This window comes from Aspergillus thermomutatus (assembly GCF_002237265.1).
Source record: "Aspergillus thermomutatus strain HMR AF 39 chromosome Unknown NODE_324, whole genome shotgun sequence".
In the NCBI taxonomy this organism is placed as follows: domain Eukaryota; kingdom Fungi; phylum Ascomycota; class Eurotiomycetes; order Eurotiales; family Aspergillaceae; genus Aspergillus; species Aspergillus thermomutatus.
In genome coordinates, this window is record NW_020798374.1 from 1 (window position 1) to 20,171 (window position 20,171).

The window sequence follows — 20,171 nt, forward strand, 5'->3', positions numbered from 1 at the left end:
GTCATATTTTAGGGCATAGAAGGACACAGTGTCCCAGTCGTAAAAGGAATTAATTTTTTTGCTATGAGCATAGATACATGAGTTGTAAATTGCCTTCATGTTTCATCCGCGACCGAAAAGATGTGGGGGGTGGCCCGCTCGCTTGGGTGGCCCGCTCGCTTGTGGATTACGTTAGTTATTTTACGCCAGCTTACTCATCAAATTGTGCATGAAATATGCATCAGGTCAGAATTGAACCGCCGAGTCATCTAAAATCACTGTTCATTGAGAAAGCATCAAAGTCAAGGGATTCCAAAGCAAGACTACAGTCAGACTGAGATTAGGCTTACCAACTGAATTATACTTCAGGAACTCAAGTAAAATTTACTTCTCGACTCAAGACGATAGCTGTTCAGATCTCTAAAAAAACTGGTATATCCGGCTGGTATATCATACAAAGAATAAAGTCCACCTGGGATTCCTCACCATCCTTCTCACCCTAGGAAATATGATCCTACCTTAGTGATTAGGACAGGTCAAATCAAACTTGGCCTTACGGTCCGCGGTAAAAGCACCCCAGTGCTTTTCGTCCTGCATCTGACCGTTGTCGCCCTTGGTGTCGGGCTTCCAGGACTCGTCAAAGGCCTCAAAGTAGAAGACATCAATACCCCAGGCGAGTATGCCACAAACGGCAGACTTGTAGTAATCAGCAGCATTCTCAGTGCTGGCGACGGCCGGTCCGTAGTTGGTTCCACCAGCTGTTAAGGCGTCAGATTCAATATCCACCGTGAACCCATGTAATTCAAGAAACGCAAAACTTACTTGTGGGCCATCCGGTCTCACCGTTGCCGAAGCGAATCTTGCCTGCATTAGAGCCGGCAACTTGCTCAATATGGGCCAGAGCCTGAGACATGTCATCAAAGTATGTGTTGGTGGCATTGCTCAGCTCCTGGCCTTGCCAGTAGGCGAAGCCGTTGGCCAGGCTATGTAAAAATCAGCCAAGTTCTTGAGGCAGACAGATCGGGATGCGGGGACTTGAAGGCAGAATGAGCTTACAAGTAAGTGACACCACCCTGAATGATGGGATCGGCCGTGCCATCAGCAAACTTGTTCCAGCTGTCCACCGTTCCGACGGTAATCTTGGGAAACTCCTTCTGGACCTGCTGGATTCTGCCGAGCAGAGCCTGAGGAGTGAGACTCTTCCTGTAGAGCACTTCGGAGCCGACAGTGATGGCGTCAATGACATCCTCGTTTCCGGGAACAGAGGCTTTCAAGGCGGAGAAGTCCTCGTTGAAAGATTGATCGTAATCGGGCCTACCGAACGAGAAACGTTAGAAACCTAGCCACTTGACGTAAAGAGGATGTAATGGGGCGAGATCCGTACCAGACACCCAGGACGACTTTGAAGTTCTTCGCCTTAGCTGCAGGGATGATATTCTTCGCGGTGTCGCAGTCATTTGCGGAGTAGATGCGAACAAGGGAGGTAACGTCTTTCAACGCATCGAAATCGGCCTCGTAGTCCGACTGGGCTTTGCAATTGCCGTCTGCATTCTTGTTGCCAAGAGCGAATCCCAATGTTCCATTCTTAGAGGCGACAGCGGTACCGGCCGCAAGAGCGAGAGGGACCAGAGTGCTGACACGCATTTTGGATTATGTGTCGTTCAAAACAAATCTATCAATCCTTCGAGGTCAAAAGGGAACGAAAGTGATGACACCAATTGATGTTATAAACAGAAAATTGCTTAAATTCAAGCACGGGAATAGACGAAATAAATACCAGACAAAAATAGCGACAGGAGTACGACAGGAGTAAGGAGCGATCGGAAGGAGGGACGGCTATGCAATAAATAATGGAATCAAAGACTGGCAACCGATCCTGTACGTCAGTCGATGAAAAGAGAGTGTGGAGTAGTTGGAACTCGGAACGGTCGAGAGATCGAGAGAATAATCCAACGAAATAAAGGTCGCCTCCTGAAGGGACTGGAAGAGAACGGACAATTGAAATGTTTGGTTTTGGCTCTCTTTGGCCCGGGGCGCGGAGGAGAACTCGCCATCGCCAGGGAAGGTAAGGCATCGATCAGTCGGTACCTTAGGTCTCCGTTTCAGGGCCAGCGCCCCCTATGGACAGTCCATCTGTGCCACTGTCTGCCATCCAATCCGAAATCTCAATTCGTTGGCCAGCCTTCTTGAGCGACCCACGCGCGGTACCTGGTTTAACGATATTGGGGCAAAACGCTTCGGCGATCCCCATTACCCTTGCTGCTTCTGGGCTCGTCGGGTCAATCGGGTGAAACCTCCACAGGGGTCTTTGGTTCCCCAAGCGGGTTAGTGGATGAGAGGGGCCTGGACCCTGTCCGCTCTTGTGTGATATCTTCATTCTTCTACTCAAGAGGAATCCTCCAGTCTGCACCAAACCTACAGATATTGATGAACAGTGTACAAGCTCTGCAAGTCATCTTCGATGAACTTCCTTTCAAAAAGATATCCATAACCATAATTGCTGCCACCTGCTGTGTCTGCCGCCACCTGGTTGATGCCCTCGAAAAGAACGTGGGACATGTACCACCTTATATGGTCCGAGCCAGCTAATAATCAACCGGCATCGGAGAGTCAATGATGTCACACGCTTCAAACAACACGCATACATTTAAGGAACCCTGGATATTCAATGGATGGAAGAGCCAGAAGCAACCCAACCGGACAAGTCCGCAACAATGACCTATTGTCCTCATCTTTGAAGTTGCCATTCCACCGAGTGTACTCCGTACCGATCTAGCCTTGGTTCTATCCAATTTTGGTTGCCATCAGGGCGAGAACTTTCCATCGGATGAATGTTGGAACTGCAAAATCTTAGACACTGACTTTCCACCACACCCTTCACCCGCAAGCTTACCCTGGGTAGTTATTGAGAACTGACTTTGCCTGTTCAGGGGAGATTATACGACCGGTCATGCCATTGAATCTTGTACTGATGGCCCGCCACTGGTCCTTTTTCCATCCAGCAGCAATTTCACGAAGAAGCGTCACGTCCTCTAGGGTGAAGTCCTGGTCGATGTCCTTGCGACGGGAGACATCGTACTCTTTCTCGAATTCAACCTCTTCAAACTTCAGCACAGACTGTCAGCTACCTTACCCATCATGAAAACATCCGAGTGAGATATTTGGGAGGGCTACTTACTTCGCCATCTGTGACCAAGGGATTGGAAAAGGACACCAGACGGTCTGACTCTGGGCTTATTAATTCACCCGCAGGTTCCAGATTGCTCATATGCCACCAAGTTTTGCGGTCCGCTTTCCTGACACTCTGAAGTCTGCCTCCCTGAATCTCGTTCAGCCGGTCTTTCAGCTCTTCAATGAAACCGTCGCTCAATGCACTGGGTATATGTTTCCTGGAAATCCCACGAGTTTTGAGCTGTCGAGTGACCACGCCATCGTCAAGATTCCACCTGGGAGCATCGTTATTGTCTTTGTTGGATCAGCTCGTCATTTTCCTCCATCCTTAGGTCTTCGAAATGTATCTACCCAACCTGTTCCCCGCAATATCTGTCCACAAAACTTCCGTCTCGGTTTGGGTGTGCCAAAAGTTCGTGTCGTGCTTTGCAGCCACCCTAGCTCGCTGCAAAAGATCAGACTCGTCCTTGTAATTTAGCATCATTTGATGGATGTCGCTGGTACCCTTTGCGCATCAGTAGCCAGCAGGTCTTTGCACAGCGTCCTGGGTCTGAAGATGGAGGTCAGAGGAATCCGATAACGTATGCCGTCAACGACGTAGGCCGGCATCTCGATCGATGCTCAATTCTGCTGGGAATTAAAAGGAGTTGTAGCAAATATGATGTCTCGCAGCTTCAACACTGGTTATCTACAGGAGCTCATGAGCGTATGGATACTCTGTTACCCTCGAGATTGGCCGACCAAGGTACTTTCTATAAAAGGCAACCACTTGTTAAAGCCGAGAGGAAGGCATGCGCAAAATTCTGCCTTTTAGCAGGAGCTTGAAGTGCTCCTTGTCTGCTGGGTGCGAAGCAGTCCTTCATTTGTAATAAGAAAGTTGCTTTAATAGCTCCTTCGTGGTTCAAGGAGGCGTCCTGAATCTACACAATATACTCCATATATACAATCTAGTAGTCTTATTTCGAGGGGAAGGGAACTGTCGGTCTACATCATGTCTTTAATGGTCGGAAGAATCGATTTCGAATAGCGAGCTTTTCAGTTAAATTGCATTGCAAACCAGAACTTTCGCATTAGTTAAACCATTGAGTTGCCATTATTGAGCTAGGTGCAAAGTGCGCGGAGAGCCATGTATGATTATGAGGCGGTTGCTTAGTGATGGTCCGAGCGTCTCGAATTTCCAACCGACAGAGAACACCTTGCGCGTCGGAGATCATCGAGCAGGCCGAACATCACCACTTCCCTCCGAACCTCCCGTCCACGAACTCATTAGAGCTTCGTCTTCTGCATGCAAGCGAAGTCATACACACAATGCGATTCTCCACAACAACCCTTCTGATCTCCGCCCTTGGGTGGATCACAGCCGTGGCTGGGCACAACATCCAGCTCAAGGCACACTCGAGAGAATGCTTCCACGAGACATTGCACAAGGATGATAAGATGACCGTTACCTTCCAGGTCGGCGACAGGGAGTTTGGTGGTAGCGGGAACCTTGAGATTGATTTCTGGGTAGGTCCCCTGAAACTCAAGCTTGTTCTTGATCATTTATTTTGATCGTCGGATGAATCTCGAGGCAATCGGTCAATGGACATGATCTATGAGTTACTAACTTGATTTTTCTGCTGGTTTCTACAGGTTGAGGACCCCCTAAAGAACCGCCAGTACTTCAGACAAGCCGTCTCATCGGAGGACTACTCGTTTACCGCGCACGCCGACGGAAAGTACGTTTACTGCTTCAGCAACGAGGGTTGGACTTCGAACTCGAAGGAAGTGTCCTTCAACGTTCATGGAATTGTCTACGTGCCGGAACATGAATTGGCCCAAGATCCCCTGGAGGCCGAAGGTATGAACATTGCGTATGGGCCTTGGACACGGGCTGTGCGGTGTCAGCTAACAGCTTCTTTGTGCAGTGCGTAAGCTCTCGGAGGCTCTGGCTCAGGTCAAGGATGAACAGTCGTACATTGTCGTCAGAGAGCGCGTACATCGAAACACCGCGGAGAGCACAAACGCCCGAGTGAAGTGGTGGAGCATTTTCCAGCTTGCCGTGCTTATTGGTGAGGGTATCTTTCAGGTCTGGTGGCTGAAGAGATTCTTCGAGGTGGGTGGTCACGAAAGTCAAAGAGTCTTGTCGAAAGTTGTGCTGACATCGAAGTTCTAGGTTAAGCGTGTTGTCTGATTACATTCATGAACAAAGTAATGGAGTTATATCGTGGGTGATGATTGGTGTCTTCGATTGCATTTACGGTCTGAGTGTCTGGCCTTTTAGCATCCCTGCAATAAGACTGTAATTCTTTTGAATGAGCGTGATGAAAATATGCTGTTTTGTGTCGGAAGCCAAGATCGGTTGAATTATATCTACATCAATTCTCGGGGCGCCTCTGTTCGTATAAAGTAGAGGTCAGAAGTACCTGCCTGATTAGAGGACCAGGGCACGCAGGCTTATCAGCCCCGCATCCACCAGCAGGAACCCAAACATCTAGTAAAGTCGAGCATCCAAGCCCAAGATAGCAACTGATCACAATACTGAATCCAGTGAGGACCAGCGTCCGACTACATACCACCTCGTCTTTCATCCAGGTACCCTAAATCTTCAATGGCCTCAGCTCTAGCCCACCATCCAAGCACAGAACCAATCAGAGCCGGTAACGAAACTGTCCTGCGTCTCAGCGATGATCCCCTTTTCGATATATGCTGGGGCCGACAATCGTGCGGGGCGTGTCTGAAAGGAGATGCCCCATGTAGCTGGTGTGCAGTGGTACGTATCACCAGGTCCAGGCGCATCCGCAGCATCCAATCTGCGCCAGCCAGCGGATACGGCAGGATTCATTCGGAATTGAACAATAGTAGGGATTGACAGGTGCTAATCGCGAACAGACGTCAGCGTGCGTCCCGAACCCATCGCGTGTGCCTATATTAGCGCCTTTCGGCTCGTCGAGTATCTGTCCGCTTGGATCGAAAGAGAGATGGGAGCTTCGGGCCATGCCGTTCGGGTGCCATGTTAGCACTGTTACTTTTTTGACGGCTTGCGTGGCTGTGCTTGGGACGTTGGCTTTTGTTGGATTGGGCGTTTTGCTTGTGCGGGCGGGTCAAAGACTTGGGAGGCACTGGGAACGGGGGAAGGGGGCTCGGGTGTGGGAGGGATGGGGTCAGTTTACGAGGGGTGTCCGACAGAAGCTACAGCGTTGGTGGATTCTTCGTAGGAGGTCAGGGTCTGGAGCTGCAGATGAGGATGACTACGAAAGTCCCCGGGCAGAGGCGGAGCCTTTACTGAGTTAGTTGATGGGGCTTGTAAACTGAAGTCTTGCTCAAGATATCGACATTCGAATTAGGTATCTTCGAATAGATGAATCGTATTTGACCAAAGTGTTGGAAATGTAAAACACCAAGGATGTCTTCTAACCCTTGACAACCTGGCTGACCTTGTATTCGACGACAATTGGCTTACCCTTCTCGACTCGGAACCGTCCCTGGCCGACGAACACTTGGTTCTCGAACTCCTTATAACGCTCATCACCGGTCTGTAGTTCTGTTAGAGCCTGCGGAAAGGTAGATCTATCTGCGATGCGACCTCACCTCAAAGGTAAAGTGAGTAAAGGAGTTTCCAAACGGCGTCGCGCCGTCTTCTGCCGTGCCAGTGAAAACAGCCTGTTCCGCGGGCCCCATTGTGATGACGCCGGTGTAGCTCATGTACAGCAACTGTTGGTTGCACCGTCAGCTTCCAACCTCAGTCTTCGCTACCCATATCGTAACGTACAGCATCGTCCTTGGTCCTGCGCAGGCCCAGTTAGCATCATTCTCCACTTCCGTGCTTTCATTCCCAGAATCTGCAATGAAGACTGACTTGATGACTCCGTGAGCATTCAAGCGCAAGTGCTTGTTGTCCGGGTCCGCATGGATGTAATCGTTGCCGGTACCGACGAATTCGGCGTCGAGGGCAAGGGAGTAGCCGGGATCACTTTTGACAGTACCACCGGTCATGGGCTTTGATCAATGTAATGTCTGTGAGCAACGGATGCCGTGCAACGAGTCAGCTTTGTGGCAGGCTTACCACGACCGACAGGCTGTTGGACCGAGAAGCACTGCCTTGCACGAGGTTAGAAATGTACTGGCGATATTTCCTTTCGAGTTGAAGCTTACCAACGGCAAACCCGGGGTCAATTGTGACCTATACCGAGCAGAATGATTAGGCGTCGAGACCAGCGCCATGCTAGTTATCGCTTGTTTACTCACCTGGACTGTAAAGGCAGGCTGGAGAGAAGGAAACTCAGACATGGCGAAACAATGTGGCCGAAACAAATAGGATGTTGCGAATAAGATAGAGGTCAAGGAGGGACAGTGCTCTTCTCAAGTCTACATGCACGAACAGAACGTAGAATCAACTGAGGGGATGCTCAGTTTACGATTTCAAATCAAGAACACCAAAAGGAGCCCCGCACTCCCCGATAAGGTAATATTCCCAGATCCCAGCCTCGGCCATCGCTGGTTCACTACATAAGGTATCTAGCTGTAGCTTAATCGGCCCACGGACTTAATTCGGCCAACTTGTTGGCTTTGATTGTAGATGAGAACTGGCACACTAGAGGAGACGTCGACCCAAAAGAATCATAGCACTTGCAATGTTTCTGTTGAATAGTATGGTTCTACATGCTTAACCTCTTAGTGTGACGATTACTCATAATGCTTAAGCGGATTCACCACAACCCTCGAGAAGATACAGTGAGATTACTCGCAAGGTCCTTCAACCCTTTCGCTTCTGACCAAACAGTCCCTGGCAGTAGCCCACGTGGGGATGGACCGCTGCCTGTTTTGCTGCTCAAAAGAGTGTTCAGTCACGAGATGATGCGTCTGAATGGTCGCGTGTCATGGCGGGGCCAAGATCTACAAAAAGAAAATCACCCTTGCATTAATATCGAGGATGTTGACATCGCCGTCAAAAAACTCATAGTGTTCAATGTCTCTATATAAGCAGACTATGAAGAACGGTTGAGGAAGCAGCGGAACCAGCAAAAAAACAGTCGAATGGAAACCTTCCCCGATTGGGCGATTCACTGTTGGTGCCACGGGACTGATCAGCTGCATGTTCATCATCAGTGACGTTGGTGACAGCCAAGTGGACTACAGTAATTTCGTACCCTTTCCATCAGTTCTGGGTACCTATGCATGATCAATGTTTCGAGTTCTTTCTGACAGGTGATTAAAAGATCGATCCCGCGTCGTCGGGACGTCTTCCCCAGCACAGAAAAAAAAAAAAAAAGCACCAATGATCCCCTATCTCTTTCTGCAGGGTATCCTGGTTGCCGGTGTATGTGCCTTGCCCGTTTTGGAGCAACAACCTCTTGGCCTTGCGCTCCCAGAATCCCACAGTCAATTGGATGGAGGAAGTCAGTTGAAAAAGCCCTCGCGAGGGCTGCATGGGCGTTTTCTCCATATAACAGGTGAGAAACTTTCAATTGTCCGGCTCAAGACTACGGAGTGTCAGAGGTGGGATTCGAAATCTCCGAATAAAAATGCTGATTCTGCCCTCTTTGTTCAGACCTTCACCCCGACCCTCATTACAAAACCGGAAGTTCTAGCGATGACGGCGCTCCATGCCATCGAGGTAAAGGTTCGGCGGGATACTTTGGGGCTGAAGGATCGGAATGCGACTCGCCGTTCTCCCTGATCAACGAAACTTTCAGCTGGATAGAGAGGAATCTGAAGGGCAATATCGACTTTGTCCTGTGGACTGGGGACTCTGCCCGTCATGACAACGATGAGAAGATTCCTCGAACAGAAGATGAGGTCGTTCATTTGAACGAGATGCTGGCGGACAAGTTCATCGATGTCTTCAGAGACAAGCGACTCCCTAACGGTCTCTCTATCCCCATCGTCCCTACAATTGGAAACAACGATATAATGCCACACAACATATTCAAAAGCGGCCCAAATCGATGGACGAAAAGGTTCCAAAATATCTGGAGCAAGTTTATACCAGAGCATGAGCTCCATACATTCGTGGAAGGCGGCTGGTTCACGAGCGAGGTCATCCCGAACAAACTAACGGTCATCAGCCTGAATACAATGTACTTTTTCGACTCCAATTCTGCCGTAGACGGGTGTGGAGCCAAATCTCAGCCGGGATACGAGCATATGGAATGGCTACGGGTGCAGCTTCAGTTGCTACGCGAACGCGGAATGAAAGCCATCCTTATCGGACATGTGCCTCCAGCCCGAACAGACAGCAAACAGAATTGGGACGAGTCGTGCTGGCAGAAATATGCTCTGTGGGTGCATCAATATCGAGACGTGATTGTCGGCAGTGTTTACGGTCATATGAACATCAACCATTTCATCCTCCAGGACCACCACAAAGTCAACATTGCCGATGCCGACCTGAATGATACACCTTCCAGAGCATCGAAAGATGCTACCAGCGACATCTCGATTCAGTCTCGGTCAGGGTACCTCAGCAGTCTCAGGCACGACTGGTCCAAATTGCCGTCACCGCCGCCAGAATTTTCTATGGACAACAGTACGGTTGACGACTGGTTCGCAGAGAACGCGGCATTTGAAGACGACGATGATGTCCAGCTCAGGAAATCCAAGAAGAAAAGGCGACAGTTTCTGAAAAAGATCGGCGGACCTTGGGCTGAGCGATACAGCGTATCGTTGGTATCACCCAGTGTGGTTCCAAATTATTTTCCTGCTTTGCGAGTTGTCGAGTACAACATAACCGGACTCGAAAATATAATGACTTGGGCCGAAGCTCCTGTTGCTGCTGATATCCTACCTTCGTCGACCGAAGAAGCCAAGGAACCTCTGTCAGATTCTGAATCAACCCAAAGTTCAGGTATCGAGGATCAAAAGAAAGGAAAGAAGAAGAAGGACAAGAAAAAGAAGAAGAAGAAGAAGCCTTCCTTCAAAGTTCCAGAACCTCCTTCCCCCACCGCCCCGCCAGGGCCTGCATATTCGAATCAGCCATTGACATGGCTTGGTTATGCTCAATACTTCGCGAATCTTACGGAGATCAATAACGAATATGCTGAACGACATTTTCTCTCGGCCGACAGTTTGGTCAATGAGACGAAACACGAAGATCTCTTTACCTTTGAAGTTGAATACGACACTAAGAAGGATGATATTTACAAGTTGGAAGATCTCACTGTGCGCAGTTACTTCAGATTGGCCACTCGAATCGCAAAGAAAGCCTCCGTGAAGGATCAGATATCGGAATCGGGAGCTACCGATGACCTGCAGGCTGCTATTGATGACGATAGTGATGAGTGGGGAAATATGAAAGACGCCAAGGGAAAGAAGATTAGGAATCGAGTATGGAAAACATTCCTAAAACGGGCATTTGTAGGATACTACAAGAGCGATGAAATTGACGAAGATTGATGGGACGCAGCTGATGGTTACCCATCCGCATGAGGGTTGTGTAATAGTCCACGATCATGCCTTTCTTCGACTATTGAAGTAATTGGGATGGGAATGAGCTTGTCAGTGTTGCCTTGGTATACAACTTAAGACTATATTAGCAGAAGGCGATTCGGAATCGATGGCACTTCTTGAATCTAAATAATCATAAACTATCATTATCAGCAGTGCTTGTATTTCTCTATCCAAATCTGACATCATACTGGCGGTGAAGAAGCTGAAAATTGCGCGAGATTATTCGTCGTGACCGACAAAGAGGATATCACTTCATACTGTAAGTTAAGCGAAGATGGACACGAAGCAAAGCTCTTGGAGTCCTTCACAAATCCCAATCACAATACAGAATTCGGGTGGCTGTAGATGGCAACTGTCAACGGCTCGACAACATGACAATGCAGCGGTCAGTAAAGCGGTATATTTCTGCCGAAAACTGATGGACAACCCTTGGTCATCATTGATGAAATCATCTCTTTTCTCAGTGTTGGGATCATCCATTGGCATAATTCTCATCCTATCATATTTGAAGATGACAGGATAGTTTTCATCAGCCTCATATTCTCATTTATGGTATCTGAGCCCGATCCTTCGGTGCCACGCTGGCAAGTGCCTTGCCAGCTGTCAATAGGTTAAAGTCGGTCAACGCATGCCATCATACCCGTGCCACCAAGGAGCGCGGGCGCTGAGACTCCAACGCTACTCCGTAGAGTCTTAGGCTGCACTTTTAGTCCCAGAACTTCAGATGCCGTCTTACAAGCGGGACAGAGTCAGGCGGGGGCATCAATGTCATCAACCCTCTGCCATCTTCATCTTTAAATTTTAACCAGAGAGGATGCTTTGGTCCTTCTCAAATCCCAGAGAGAGTCTTGGTGGCAGCGAGATCCACCACGTCTTGCCGAAATGTCCCTATCACATCATCCGGCTGGAATTAGAAGCTGCAAGGCAAGGAAAATCAGCAGTCGGGCTCTGACACGTATCGAGCTAATGGATGCGCCGCCCCTCTTGCCGCATGGCTAGCAACTAGCAAGCCTAAGATTTTGCAACTTGGGCTTCGGAGTAGCTGCCATTATTGCCAGCAGTCACTGTAAAATCATAATTGCCACCTTTTGCTCCATGGTAGTAATCCGCTTCACTGGTTTTTGGGGTAAAGTGGTGACCGTGACGGGATACTAATTTCCTACTCTTTCCCCTCCGATCTCCCCGGCCGTCATCGTTGGGGAAGAAAAGCAATTTGGTGACAGCCTGGATCCATGTTCGGGACAGCGACGCGATTTTCTTTTCCAGCGAGGGGACTGCTCTTGTTCATGTGGCTTTAATTAGCACTTCTTCTTCACAGTGAGCTGCAGTCGCTCGCTTGCTGTCCAGGCGTCCAGGTGCACTGCAGACGGGAAGTCTCTTTCCCTTGCTTCATCTTGTCTATAGTACCCCGATCTCTCCAAGCACTTGTATTGATTCAGAAGCCGGATGTACTCATCGTCTCTCAGGGCCAAATTGACGCACTGATCTGTGGCATTGGTTTACGAGAAATCAATCCAAGCACTTCACATCTTCGAATTCTATTGAGTGTCAGCAATTGACTGGCAAAAATTTAGATCAACGAATTGACCACGTCCAAAGACGCGCGATGCATCAGAACTCCCTTCAGCTCTGCCACCACGAGCTCATTGCCCTTTACCTCGCTGCTTTCGACCGCTGCTCTGTTCGTGCCTTGCTTTGCTAGCTCGGTTTACTGCGACAGCTCTTACTCTTCCGTGGCATCGAATTCTTGATCCATTACGCCTTGCGAAGAAGGGTGAACATTCAACGAAACAGTTCTATCGGCCTGCTCTAACATTCTTGAATTTGGTTTATTACTGATTATCAGTGATATTGTATAACAGAACCTTGCGCCTAATATTCTCGTGGGAGGCTCAATTGTCGATTACATGCCATATACCCGTTGTCCAGCCGAGAATCGCACAAGCGCAAACAGGTCGATAACACTGGTCATTTTCTCGGCCCAATCCGCAGTAACCCGCATGATACAGCACACAAACGCAGAGGACTGAACTCAATCGAAGAAATAGCATACGAAAGTGCTTTGAATCTATAGCTAAGCGCTAGCATCAGCCAAGCCAAAACGCTCGAAATTGGCGCTTGTCAAGGTTGTTGCAGGGAACGGCGTTTGACTGATCTTCTCTCTGTTTGCGCGCGCTTCCAAGGTAAGCTCTCGCAGCTAAATGCTGCCCATCTTTCTTTGCCTTCCCCGTCAACGAAATCCAAAGTGCAATTGTGCCTCAGTATTCAATGATCTTCTCCGACTTAATCGTTGCGAAAATACTACCGGATCATCAATCACCAAGCTCACAATGGATATGGCTGACTCCTACGAGGATTTTCCACTCATAGATCCAGAGTCTCTGGCACTGTGGATGGCTTCTTCCGAGGTTGACCAGAAGGCTCTGGGCAACTTCGCTGCCATTATAAGCCTTGAGAATCCATTTTTGTCCGCTATGTTATACAGGGTCTTGGGCTTGTCGGTAATGCTGTCCAAGAAGCTTCTTCGTGCACGAAGATTGCGGCGTCTGGATCCCACCCGGGAGACAAAGTCCCTTCAACTGTATCACCATATCATCTGGCTTTCCCGGGAGGGTTTATTGATTCTGGAAGAATTCGTCCTTCCCATGGTCGAGCCATACGTGGAGTTGAAAATTCTCGCATACAAGCTCAGAGCCTCGTTTTATCATATCTTCGTTCTCTTCCACAACGAGCCGCCAGTCCATTCTCCCGGTCTCATGAGCCTTCGAAGCCACTCTTCAGCGACGGACCATGCTGCCGAAGCAGAGTCGCCCCCAAAAGACCAGGGGTCAAGGTTCTCATTTATTTCCAAACCAGAAGAGATTCCCCTTCCTCAGAATGTGGACTCGAGTACAAAGGGCGCTCCACGACGAAGGGTCACGCAAGCTCCTCCTGGCCTAGCGCCGGTACAACCTCACAAACCCGCTTCATCATTCCTTCTTCCCGCTCTCGATTATACCCCAACTGCCACGGCATGCTTCAAGCACGCCGCTCTCCTTGCTGAACGGTTTCTGCCCGGATCGCATCCCCTACGCCTATCGATCAAGCTCGAATACGCTGCATACCTCTACGATTGTCTGCACGACCAGAATGCCAGTCGACGATTGGCGAAGCAGGCTATAGCAGATGTCTACAATGCCCAGGAAGGCATGGATGATGAGAGCTTTGAGGACGCCGCCGAGATAGTTCGGGTCCTGGGAAAGATGGTAAAACGCGCCGGCAAGAATAGCAGCACGGGACCTAGCAGCACGTCGGCAGGAACACCAAGAGGGGATATTTCGATGAGCGAGGGCAGCCTGACCCCGAAGGTCCGAAAATCCGTGTCACAGGCGACAACAATGACTTCAGTCTCGCCAGCTCCGGCAAATCAGTCCCCGGTTAAAAGTGATATGCCCTCTACTGCAGTTCCAAATCCAAGTATGATGAATCCTATTTGACTTTGGCGCGTTGACCAAATGATACGACGAGTTCTACGTGCGGATGCCACAGTGAGTTCGTTCCGCTGGCTCATGATTTTTCTGTTTTTTTTTTTTTTTTTATTTGTTCCGCAACCATGGAGTCCTGTCTCACTTCAAGATGCTGCAGTTCTTATTTATCTTTCTTAGCGGATCCTCTATCTTCTCGCTTTCATCTTTCCTTGAATCGGCGGTATGTCGTTGATTATATAATTTGTTATATAAAGTTTGCCCACCATTGATCGAGTGTACTTATAGTGATTGGGTTGGATTGATTATGTCTATATACAGTTTGATACCATGAAATGTGAATGGCTGCTTTCACCACTTGATGTATCGATATCTATGAAGAATTAGAGCAAACCATTGATCAACTGTGGTCAACCATGTAAGGCATCCGAAATCGATGACGGTGACATCCGTTGGTGCCTGAGGCAACAGCCAGGCCAACTGCCCAGCCGCAAAAATTGATTCTCCTCCCGTGCAGAGTCTCAGTCAACGAGTCAAGGTTCCCCAAAAGACGGCAGAACGTGTGTACGGAGTACCAAAAATAAAAATTACCCTTCCGCTCCTGCATGCACGCCTTACTGCCTCGCGAGCTTTGATTGATTGACTGACACCAAAAACTCTTGTCTTGTCTTATGATCCAACCAGGGTCTTCGCTCGAGCGACGCGTCCTCATCGACTTGGCAACCACCAACATCCTCCGTTAACCTGACCTTTACGTTGCAACGAGTCGTCCTTTACGTCATTCAACGGTGATCAAATCCTTGCGGTTCCAGTCGCATTGAGTGGGAGTTGCAACAGTAGACAGCTGATCGGATTGGCTGTCAAAACTCTACTTTTTTTCTTCTCTTATGCTTCGCTCTCCCCACCATCGCGCATTGACTTCAGTCCTTTCGTTGCCGGGGCTTGGATACCCAGACGCAGAAATCTCACGCAACACCTTAGCAAACACCGCCCGTTCCGCCGATCACCCAACGCCAACGAGCCAACAGAGCGACAGAGCAGGAGAGTTTGAGACAAACAGATCTACAAGGCTGCGATTGCACATTCATGCATAGCCCACTCGCAACTTTGATATACAATTAGACCACCCCTCTCCTCGCACCTCATTTTCTGGCAATGAATCTGCTCGTCCCGGAAATTTTATCAGCAAAGCAAAAGATCTCAACAACCGAGAGGACTCGCCCTCACTAGTGCTGTCCTGCGTGCAAGGTTCATGAGTTGTTTAAGATGCGGTCGGGGCTTCAGAAACCCGGTGCAATCCCGTTCTTCGCGCTCATCCTCTTCTCGATACTCAGCCTGGTGCCGTCTCTAGCTAAAGAGTGGGGTTTCTATAATCTGCAGATCGGATATCGAGGCTATACCCGCAATGAGGATTGGCGTATGTGACTCATCCCTCTCTGCTTTTTGTGGTGTCATGCTAACAGGCTGGGAATACAGATCTCCCCCGAGTAAAAGATGGCGCGATCGACGTCCGACCGAGGGCACGCTCGACCGGGGCTCAGTGCAAGCCGTGGCTCGTCGGGGGCTCCTATCAATCCTGTCCCGATCGCAGAGGACGTCCGCGACGCGGTGCGTTGGATGCACCACCTCTCAGCGCATTCGAGGCGGCCGCTGTCTTCGACAATGATCCGATGACACAAACGGTTACCCGGGCATCGAGTCTCACGAGAGGCGTACACGCTTTCAAAGCCTTCTTCATCAAACAATTGGACGACTACCAGATCTTGCAACCATTCTCACCTGGGAGCGCGCCGTCCGTGCCGACTGCCACTTCCCGTCCCGTTCCACCTCCAGTTAATTCGTCCGTCGCGCCAGTCCTCTTCATCAGCGAGGAGCCTCAACACTTGTCTCGTATCACCAATCAGACAACATCAGCCACGAAGCACATTCTGGAAGGCTCTCGGATACGATTTCTCTTGGGTGGCCACTACGCATGGCAGCAGGTCTGCCGTGTGGCTACAGGTTTTCTCACAAGCTTCCCTTCGACGTTAGGCACTGCGCCTCTTTCCTCCGATTCCTCTGAGATAGGATTTCCGCTGCAATCGCCTGGCCAGGAGCCATCGCAGAAGACAGTCCCGCAACCTCTTCCTGTGGATGCACTTTCTGCGCCAACAGAACCGATCACCCAAGCTGCGCCGGCTGCGGGTCAGTCGGAGGTAGCAGGGGTAGACGACAGCCCTAAGAAAATGCGCGGTAGCTGTATGGCTATTGTGATAGGCCTGGTTGTCGGGGTAATGTGGTTCTAGCGGGCTTTATTCTAGACTCGCGCCACTTGAACCCTGATCCAGTGGTCTGGTTGGCAGGCTCCTATATTCGCCATGTTCATGTTTGATGTTTATATACAAAGTCTCTGACAGGGTCTGTTGCTTGGCCTATAATCTGTCGGCAAAGCCCCCCACCCTTTGATCGTCAAAGGGGCTGGTTTTTGATTCTCTGCAGCGATATTGACGCCTTGTCTCTGATACGATTGTACATGCTTTCGTCGCCCTTTTACGTTTGCTACGAAGTTCGCTTGACCTGATATGGGGACTCTGGTTCAGTCCTCATAAGTTCTGACGCTGATGAGGAATACTCAAATTGGCAGTGTACATTAGGGTACCACATACAATACAATAATGTCTGTTGATCCAACAAGGCGCTTACTTGTAGTCAAGACCTTTAGATGCCTAAAGATACTTTGTATGAGATAAGAGCAATGTGGTCTTGCTACAACATACTCCTGTGATACGATACTGCAGAACGGTACCTCAATTCCAGTTGACGGCGCACGGACCAACATCCTGCAATCCGCCGCGATTGGGGATTCTCGACGCGTTGAATGCTCGTGGATCGGTCGGATCTGGAGAAAAGAAGCCTTTTCCATTCCGTATTGGCATCTCTATCCATTTCTGTTTCTACTTATGAGCGCCAGTCTTCTGGAATTTGTACCACTGGTTTTATCAACTTAGGAATCACAGAGCAAGGGATATCCGCCGAGGTCGGAAAGGTGGCGTGTGCCTAAGTCCCTGCCTCTCTAGCTGATTTGGGCATGATTGATGAGCGGTAAGTTGGTATTGATTCTAGGAATGCGTTCGGCGAGAGACGGCTTGTCTGTACACTTTTCTAGGCAAGTCTGGATGGCAGGCGTGATGCTGATGTTGCAATGTTGACGTGATCAAGTGTAGTTGACATGACATGCTAACATCAACACAGGATCAACTACATGAGAGCAGACAGTCACGACTATTTTCCCTTCTGCCAGACCGGAGACGAGGGAGTGGAGTGATCCGGAAAATGATGATCAAGAAACCAAGAGACCGGACCACCCCCTGCTGTGTGTGCAGGTTAAAAAGACGAGGATGCGATCGGCAACGGCCAGGTATTACCCTCGTTCAACCCCTCACTTCCTACGATAGAAGCTGACAGACACAGTATGTGGACGATGCCGTGAGGCAGGCCTGTTGGAGGAGTGCTCCTACCGACCGGAGGACATGCCTCCTCCGCACAGCTCATCTCGGTAGGCACGCCTTGGTTCAATGCATGGCCCCCAGGATAACAAGAATCAGGTCTCTACTTCCGCAGCAACTGAGGCGGCAGAGGTCACTGCCCACGCCGTCACTACCAACACCGTTGGTGGTCATCCGGTCCGCTGCACCGCCCAGCTCTACGTGGAATGGGAGGGAGTCGTCGCCGAGGCGCACGCTGCAGAATTCACGAGAAGCCGGGGCCGGGCTGCGGTATACCCTCGATCTCTTTTCGCATCGGCGAACGCAGTCTGGATCTGCTGTGTATCCTGCTCGAGGTAATCTGTCGCAAGCGCCCGGGCAGATTGATTTCGACGAGGGTTCTGTTGCTGAGTCCGAGGACAAGGGCGATGCGATTGAGGTTTCGTCGAGTCCATCGGATGGGACGTTCCATACTGCTACGCTATCACCGGTGCCTGATCTTGTTCCGGCTGAGAGTCGCGGTGCGCAGGGATCGCATTTTGCGAGGATACAGCAGGCCCAGGAGAGACGGACGGGGAGTGTCAAGCGGGAAGAGCCGATCGAGGATCGTCTGCCGAGATTACGACACTCGTATCTTGCTGCAGGGACGTTTGTCTCTGCTGTGGACGAGGTGGACGAGGAAATGCTAGATTCTCCCGTTGATTTGTCCAAGGAAGATGCAGATCGACTGGTGACCGTCTACTTGAATCTGGATTATGTGTCGCTGCCGATCTTGGATCTATTGGATTTTCGCGCAGCGTACGAAGCAGCTAGCGTTTCTGGGGACTCTACCACGCCGAGCGCATTTCATGCCATTCTGAACACCATCTTTGCGCTTGCCTGTCTCAGTATAGGCGACATGGGTGACGAAAAGGCGAGATACTTCTTCAAAGAGGGCCAGAGGCTGGCCAAGCTGTTCGATCAATACAAGTCTATTGATCTTATTCGATTATACCTCCTACAGATTCAATATCTCAACGCCATAGGTGATCTACATACGGCTTGGGCTTTGATCGGATCTACGATACGCCTCGCACAGTCACTGCGTCTACCTTTCAACGCAAAGCAGCACGAGAACAGCAGAAAAGGCCGAGAGACCTGCCGGAGGCTTTGGCATGGCGGGATGATAATGGAAAGGATTCTTGCGCTGCGGCTCGGCATCGTGCCCCAAACACCCGATCCGCTGCGGGTTCCTCTGCCCACGCACTTGGACACAGACTACGTCGATGTAATTTCGAGCGCACAGTCGAGCGTGCAAGGTGAGCGTGCATCCATAATCGAGTTCTTCACCGCCTGCGCAAGGCTGTACAGGCTTGTCGAGGACGTCATGGCATGGGAGGAGGAAGCAAGGGTTCGGCCTCACGGCTGTGCCATGAAGAAATTACTGTCACTGGATTTCACGCGGTTCTTGAAAGCGGATGGCCTCTTGCATGATTGGAATCTGTCACTGCCATCGTCTCTCCAGAGCAGTGGCTTGCATGGCACAGACGAACACCCAATCGTCGTCCGACAGCGGAATATTCTTCGAGCTCGATCCTTGTATCTTCGGCTCCGGCTAAACCGGCCACTGGTTACTCTGGGATTAGCGCTGTCCAGCAGGTGCAAGTGTAAGTCGGATGGGCGGCCTCACATTGTCGAAAGAAGGCCCTCCCCTGACTCCCCTATCGCGCTGAGCCTGGTCCATGGGGCTTCCATCAAGTGCGTCCGAGCCGCGCTTGAATTGATAGAGCTCATTCGCGTGCATGAGGCTGGCTTGCTTCGACTTGATACACCATGTGACGCAAGTCACTGTCTCATCCCACCCTACTGGGAATGTGTGGACTATCTTTACGTCTGCGGTACAGTCTTTCTTGCTAGCTTCAACCATCAATGTCCTTTCTTCGGAGATATGACCGACGAGGAAGACGAACAATGTAGAGTCCTCTGGCCCTGCATCATAGGCCTTCTCGATCGCTACCAGGGGTATCGTCGACGCGGCCAGACGAGCAATGTAGCCCAGGCGTGCGGTCGTACTCTGAGCGAGCTTTTCAAGGCTGTCGAAGGCAGTTGGGAGGTCGATACGGCGGTATTGGGACAAGACGCGCGAGCGAGGTTCTCTCAGCGGATCGATATGGAGTCACCGATCCGGCACAGACGAATATCAGGCGCGAGCCAGACGGATCCCTTGGGGAATGTCCCTGAGTTCCCGGTGTGGATGGATAGTTTACCAGTTGACCTGGTGGAATGATTTCTGTGGCCTGGAGTTATGTGATACCCTCATTCTGTTGGATATATTGTATGATAAGACTTGATTTGTCAGTAAACCCAGGATAAGATGAGCTGAATACGATGCTGAAGCTGCTGGCAACCCTCACGGCCTCGGTAGTGATAGTATCGCAGCACTCGGAGTCGGTCCGATGGCTGATTGTCCATGGCGTCGTCAACCGCCTTCAACTCATTCAACTCCTTTCAGTTATGGTCTAAGTGCAATTCGGCTTGATCCCTATCGACTCTTGCTTCAAAACTCAAGTCACGATTATCATGAACTTAAAGAGAAGTCTTTGAATTTACAGCATAGTAAATAACTCTCCTGGAGCAGACGTCCGACACCCCCCACGCCCCCAAACATCGGCCCGTAGACCGACCC

At 50.1% G+C, this 20,171-nt stretch overlaps 7 protein-coding genes across 7 annotated transcripts; 4 read left to right on the forward strand and 3 right to left on the reverse strand.

Annotated features, from left to right (window-relative positions):
• Positions 1–498: 498 nt before the first annotated feature.
• Positions 499–1,623, reverse strand: bgt1 (1,3-beta-glucanosyltransferase Bgt1; the record flags this gene model as incomplete). Its single annotated transcript, XM_026753773.1, has 4 exons — positions 499–737; positions 802–962; positions 1,036–1,293; positions 1,364–1,623. The coding sequence occupies 4 exons, from the start codon at positions 1,621–1,623 to the stop codon at positions 499–501; spliced, it is 918 nt and encodes a 305-aa protein (XP_026610350.1).
• A 1,245-nt stretch (positions 1,624–2,868) lies between these two features.
• Positions 2,869–3,759, reverse strand: CDV56_100616 (uncharacterized protein; the record flags this gene model as incomplete). The annotated part of the gene is made up of 4 exons (XM_026754235.1): positions 2,869–3,096; positions 3,158–3,425; positions 3,507–3,595; positions 3,655–3,759. 4 exons carry the CDS (start codon positions 3,757–3,759, stop codon positions 2,869–2,871), a joined length of 690 nt encoding a protein of 229 aa, XP_026610351.1.
• A 699-nt stretch (positions 3,760–4,458) lies between these two features.
• Positions 4,459–5,305, forward strand: CDV56_100874 (emp24/gp25L/p24 family protein; the record flags this gene model as incomplete). The annotated part of the gene is made up of 3 exons (XM_026754493.1): positions 4,459–4,656; positions 4,783–4,990; positions 5,058–5,305. 3 exons carry the CDS (start codon positions 4,459–4,461, stop codon positions 5,303–5,305), a joined length of 654 nt encoding a protein of 217 aa, XP_026610352.1.
• A 447-nt stretch (positions 5,306–5,752) lies between these two features.
• On the reverse strand, positions 5,753–7,419 carry CDV56_101086 (DUF3237 domain-containing protein; the record flags this gene model as incomplete). The annotated part of the gene is made up of 7 exons (XM_026754705.1): positions 5,753–6,007; positions 6,567–6,665; positions 6,721–6,843; positions 6,902–6,917; positions 6,989–7,128; positions 7,196–7,312; positions 7,378–7,419. 7 exons carry the CDS (start codon positions 7,417–7,419, stop codon positions 5,753–5,755), a joined length of 792 nt encoding a protein of 263 aa, XP_026610353.1.
• Positions 7,420–8,407: 988 nt separating this feature from the next.
• CDV56_101481 (endopolyphosphatase) lies at positions 8,408–10,524 on the forward strand (the record flags this gene model as incomplete). The annotated part of the gene is made up of 3 exons (XM_026755100.1): positions 8,408–8,528; positions 8,583–8,621; positions 8,681–10,524. The coding sequence occupies 3 exons, from the start codon at positions 8,408–8,410 to the stop codon at positions 10,522–10,524; spliced, it is 2,004 nt and encodes a 667-aa protein (XP_026610354.1).
• A 2,384-nt stretch (positions 10,525–12,908) lies between these two features.
• On the forward strand, positions 12,909–14,054 carry erg27 (the record flags this gene model as incomplete). The annotated part of the gene is made up of 1 exon (XM_026755717.1): positions 12,909–14,054. One exon carries the CDS (start codon positions 12,909–12,911, stop codon positions 14,052–14,054), a length of 1,146 nt encoding a protein of 381 aa, XP_026610355.1.
• A 1,254-nt stretch (positions 14,055–15,308) lies between these two features.
• On the forward strand, positions 15,309–19,772 carry CDV56_102423 (transcription factor domain-containing protein; the record flags this gene model as incomplete). The annotated part of the gene is made up of 4 exons (XM_026756042.1): positions 15,309–15,459; positions 15,519–16,226; positions 17,493–17,577; positions 17,627–19,772. The coding sequence occupies 4 exons, from the start codon at positions 15,309–15,311 to the stop codon at positions 19,770–19,772; spliced, it is 3,090 nt and encodes a 1,029-aa protein (XP_026610356.1).
• Positions 19,773–20,171: the final 399 nt, after the last annotated feature.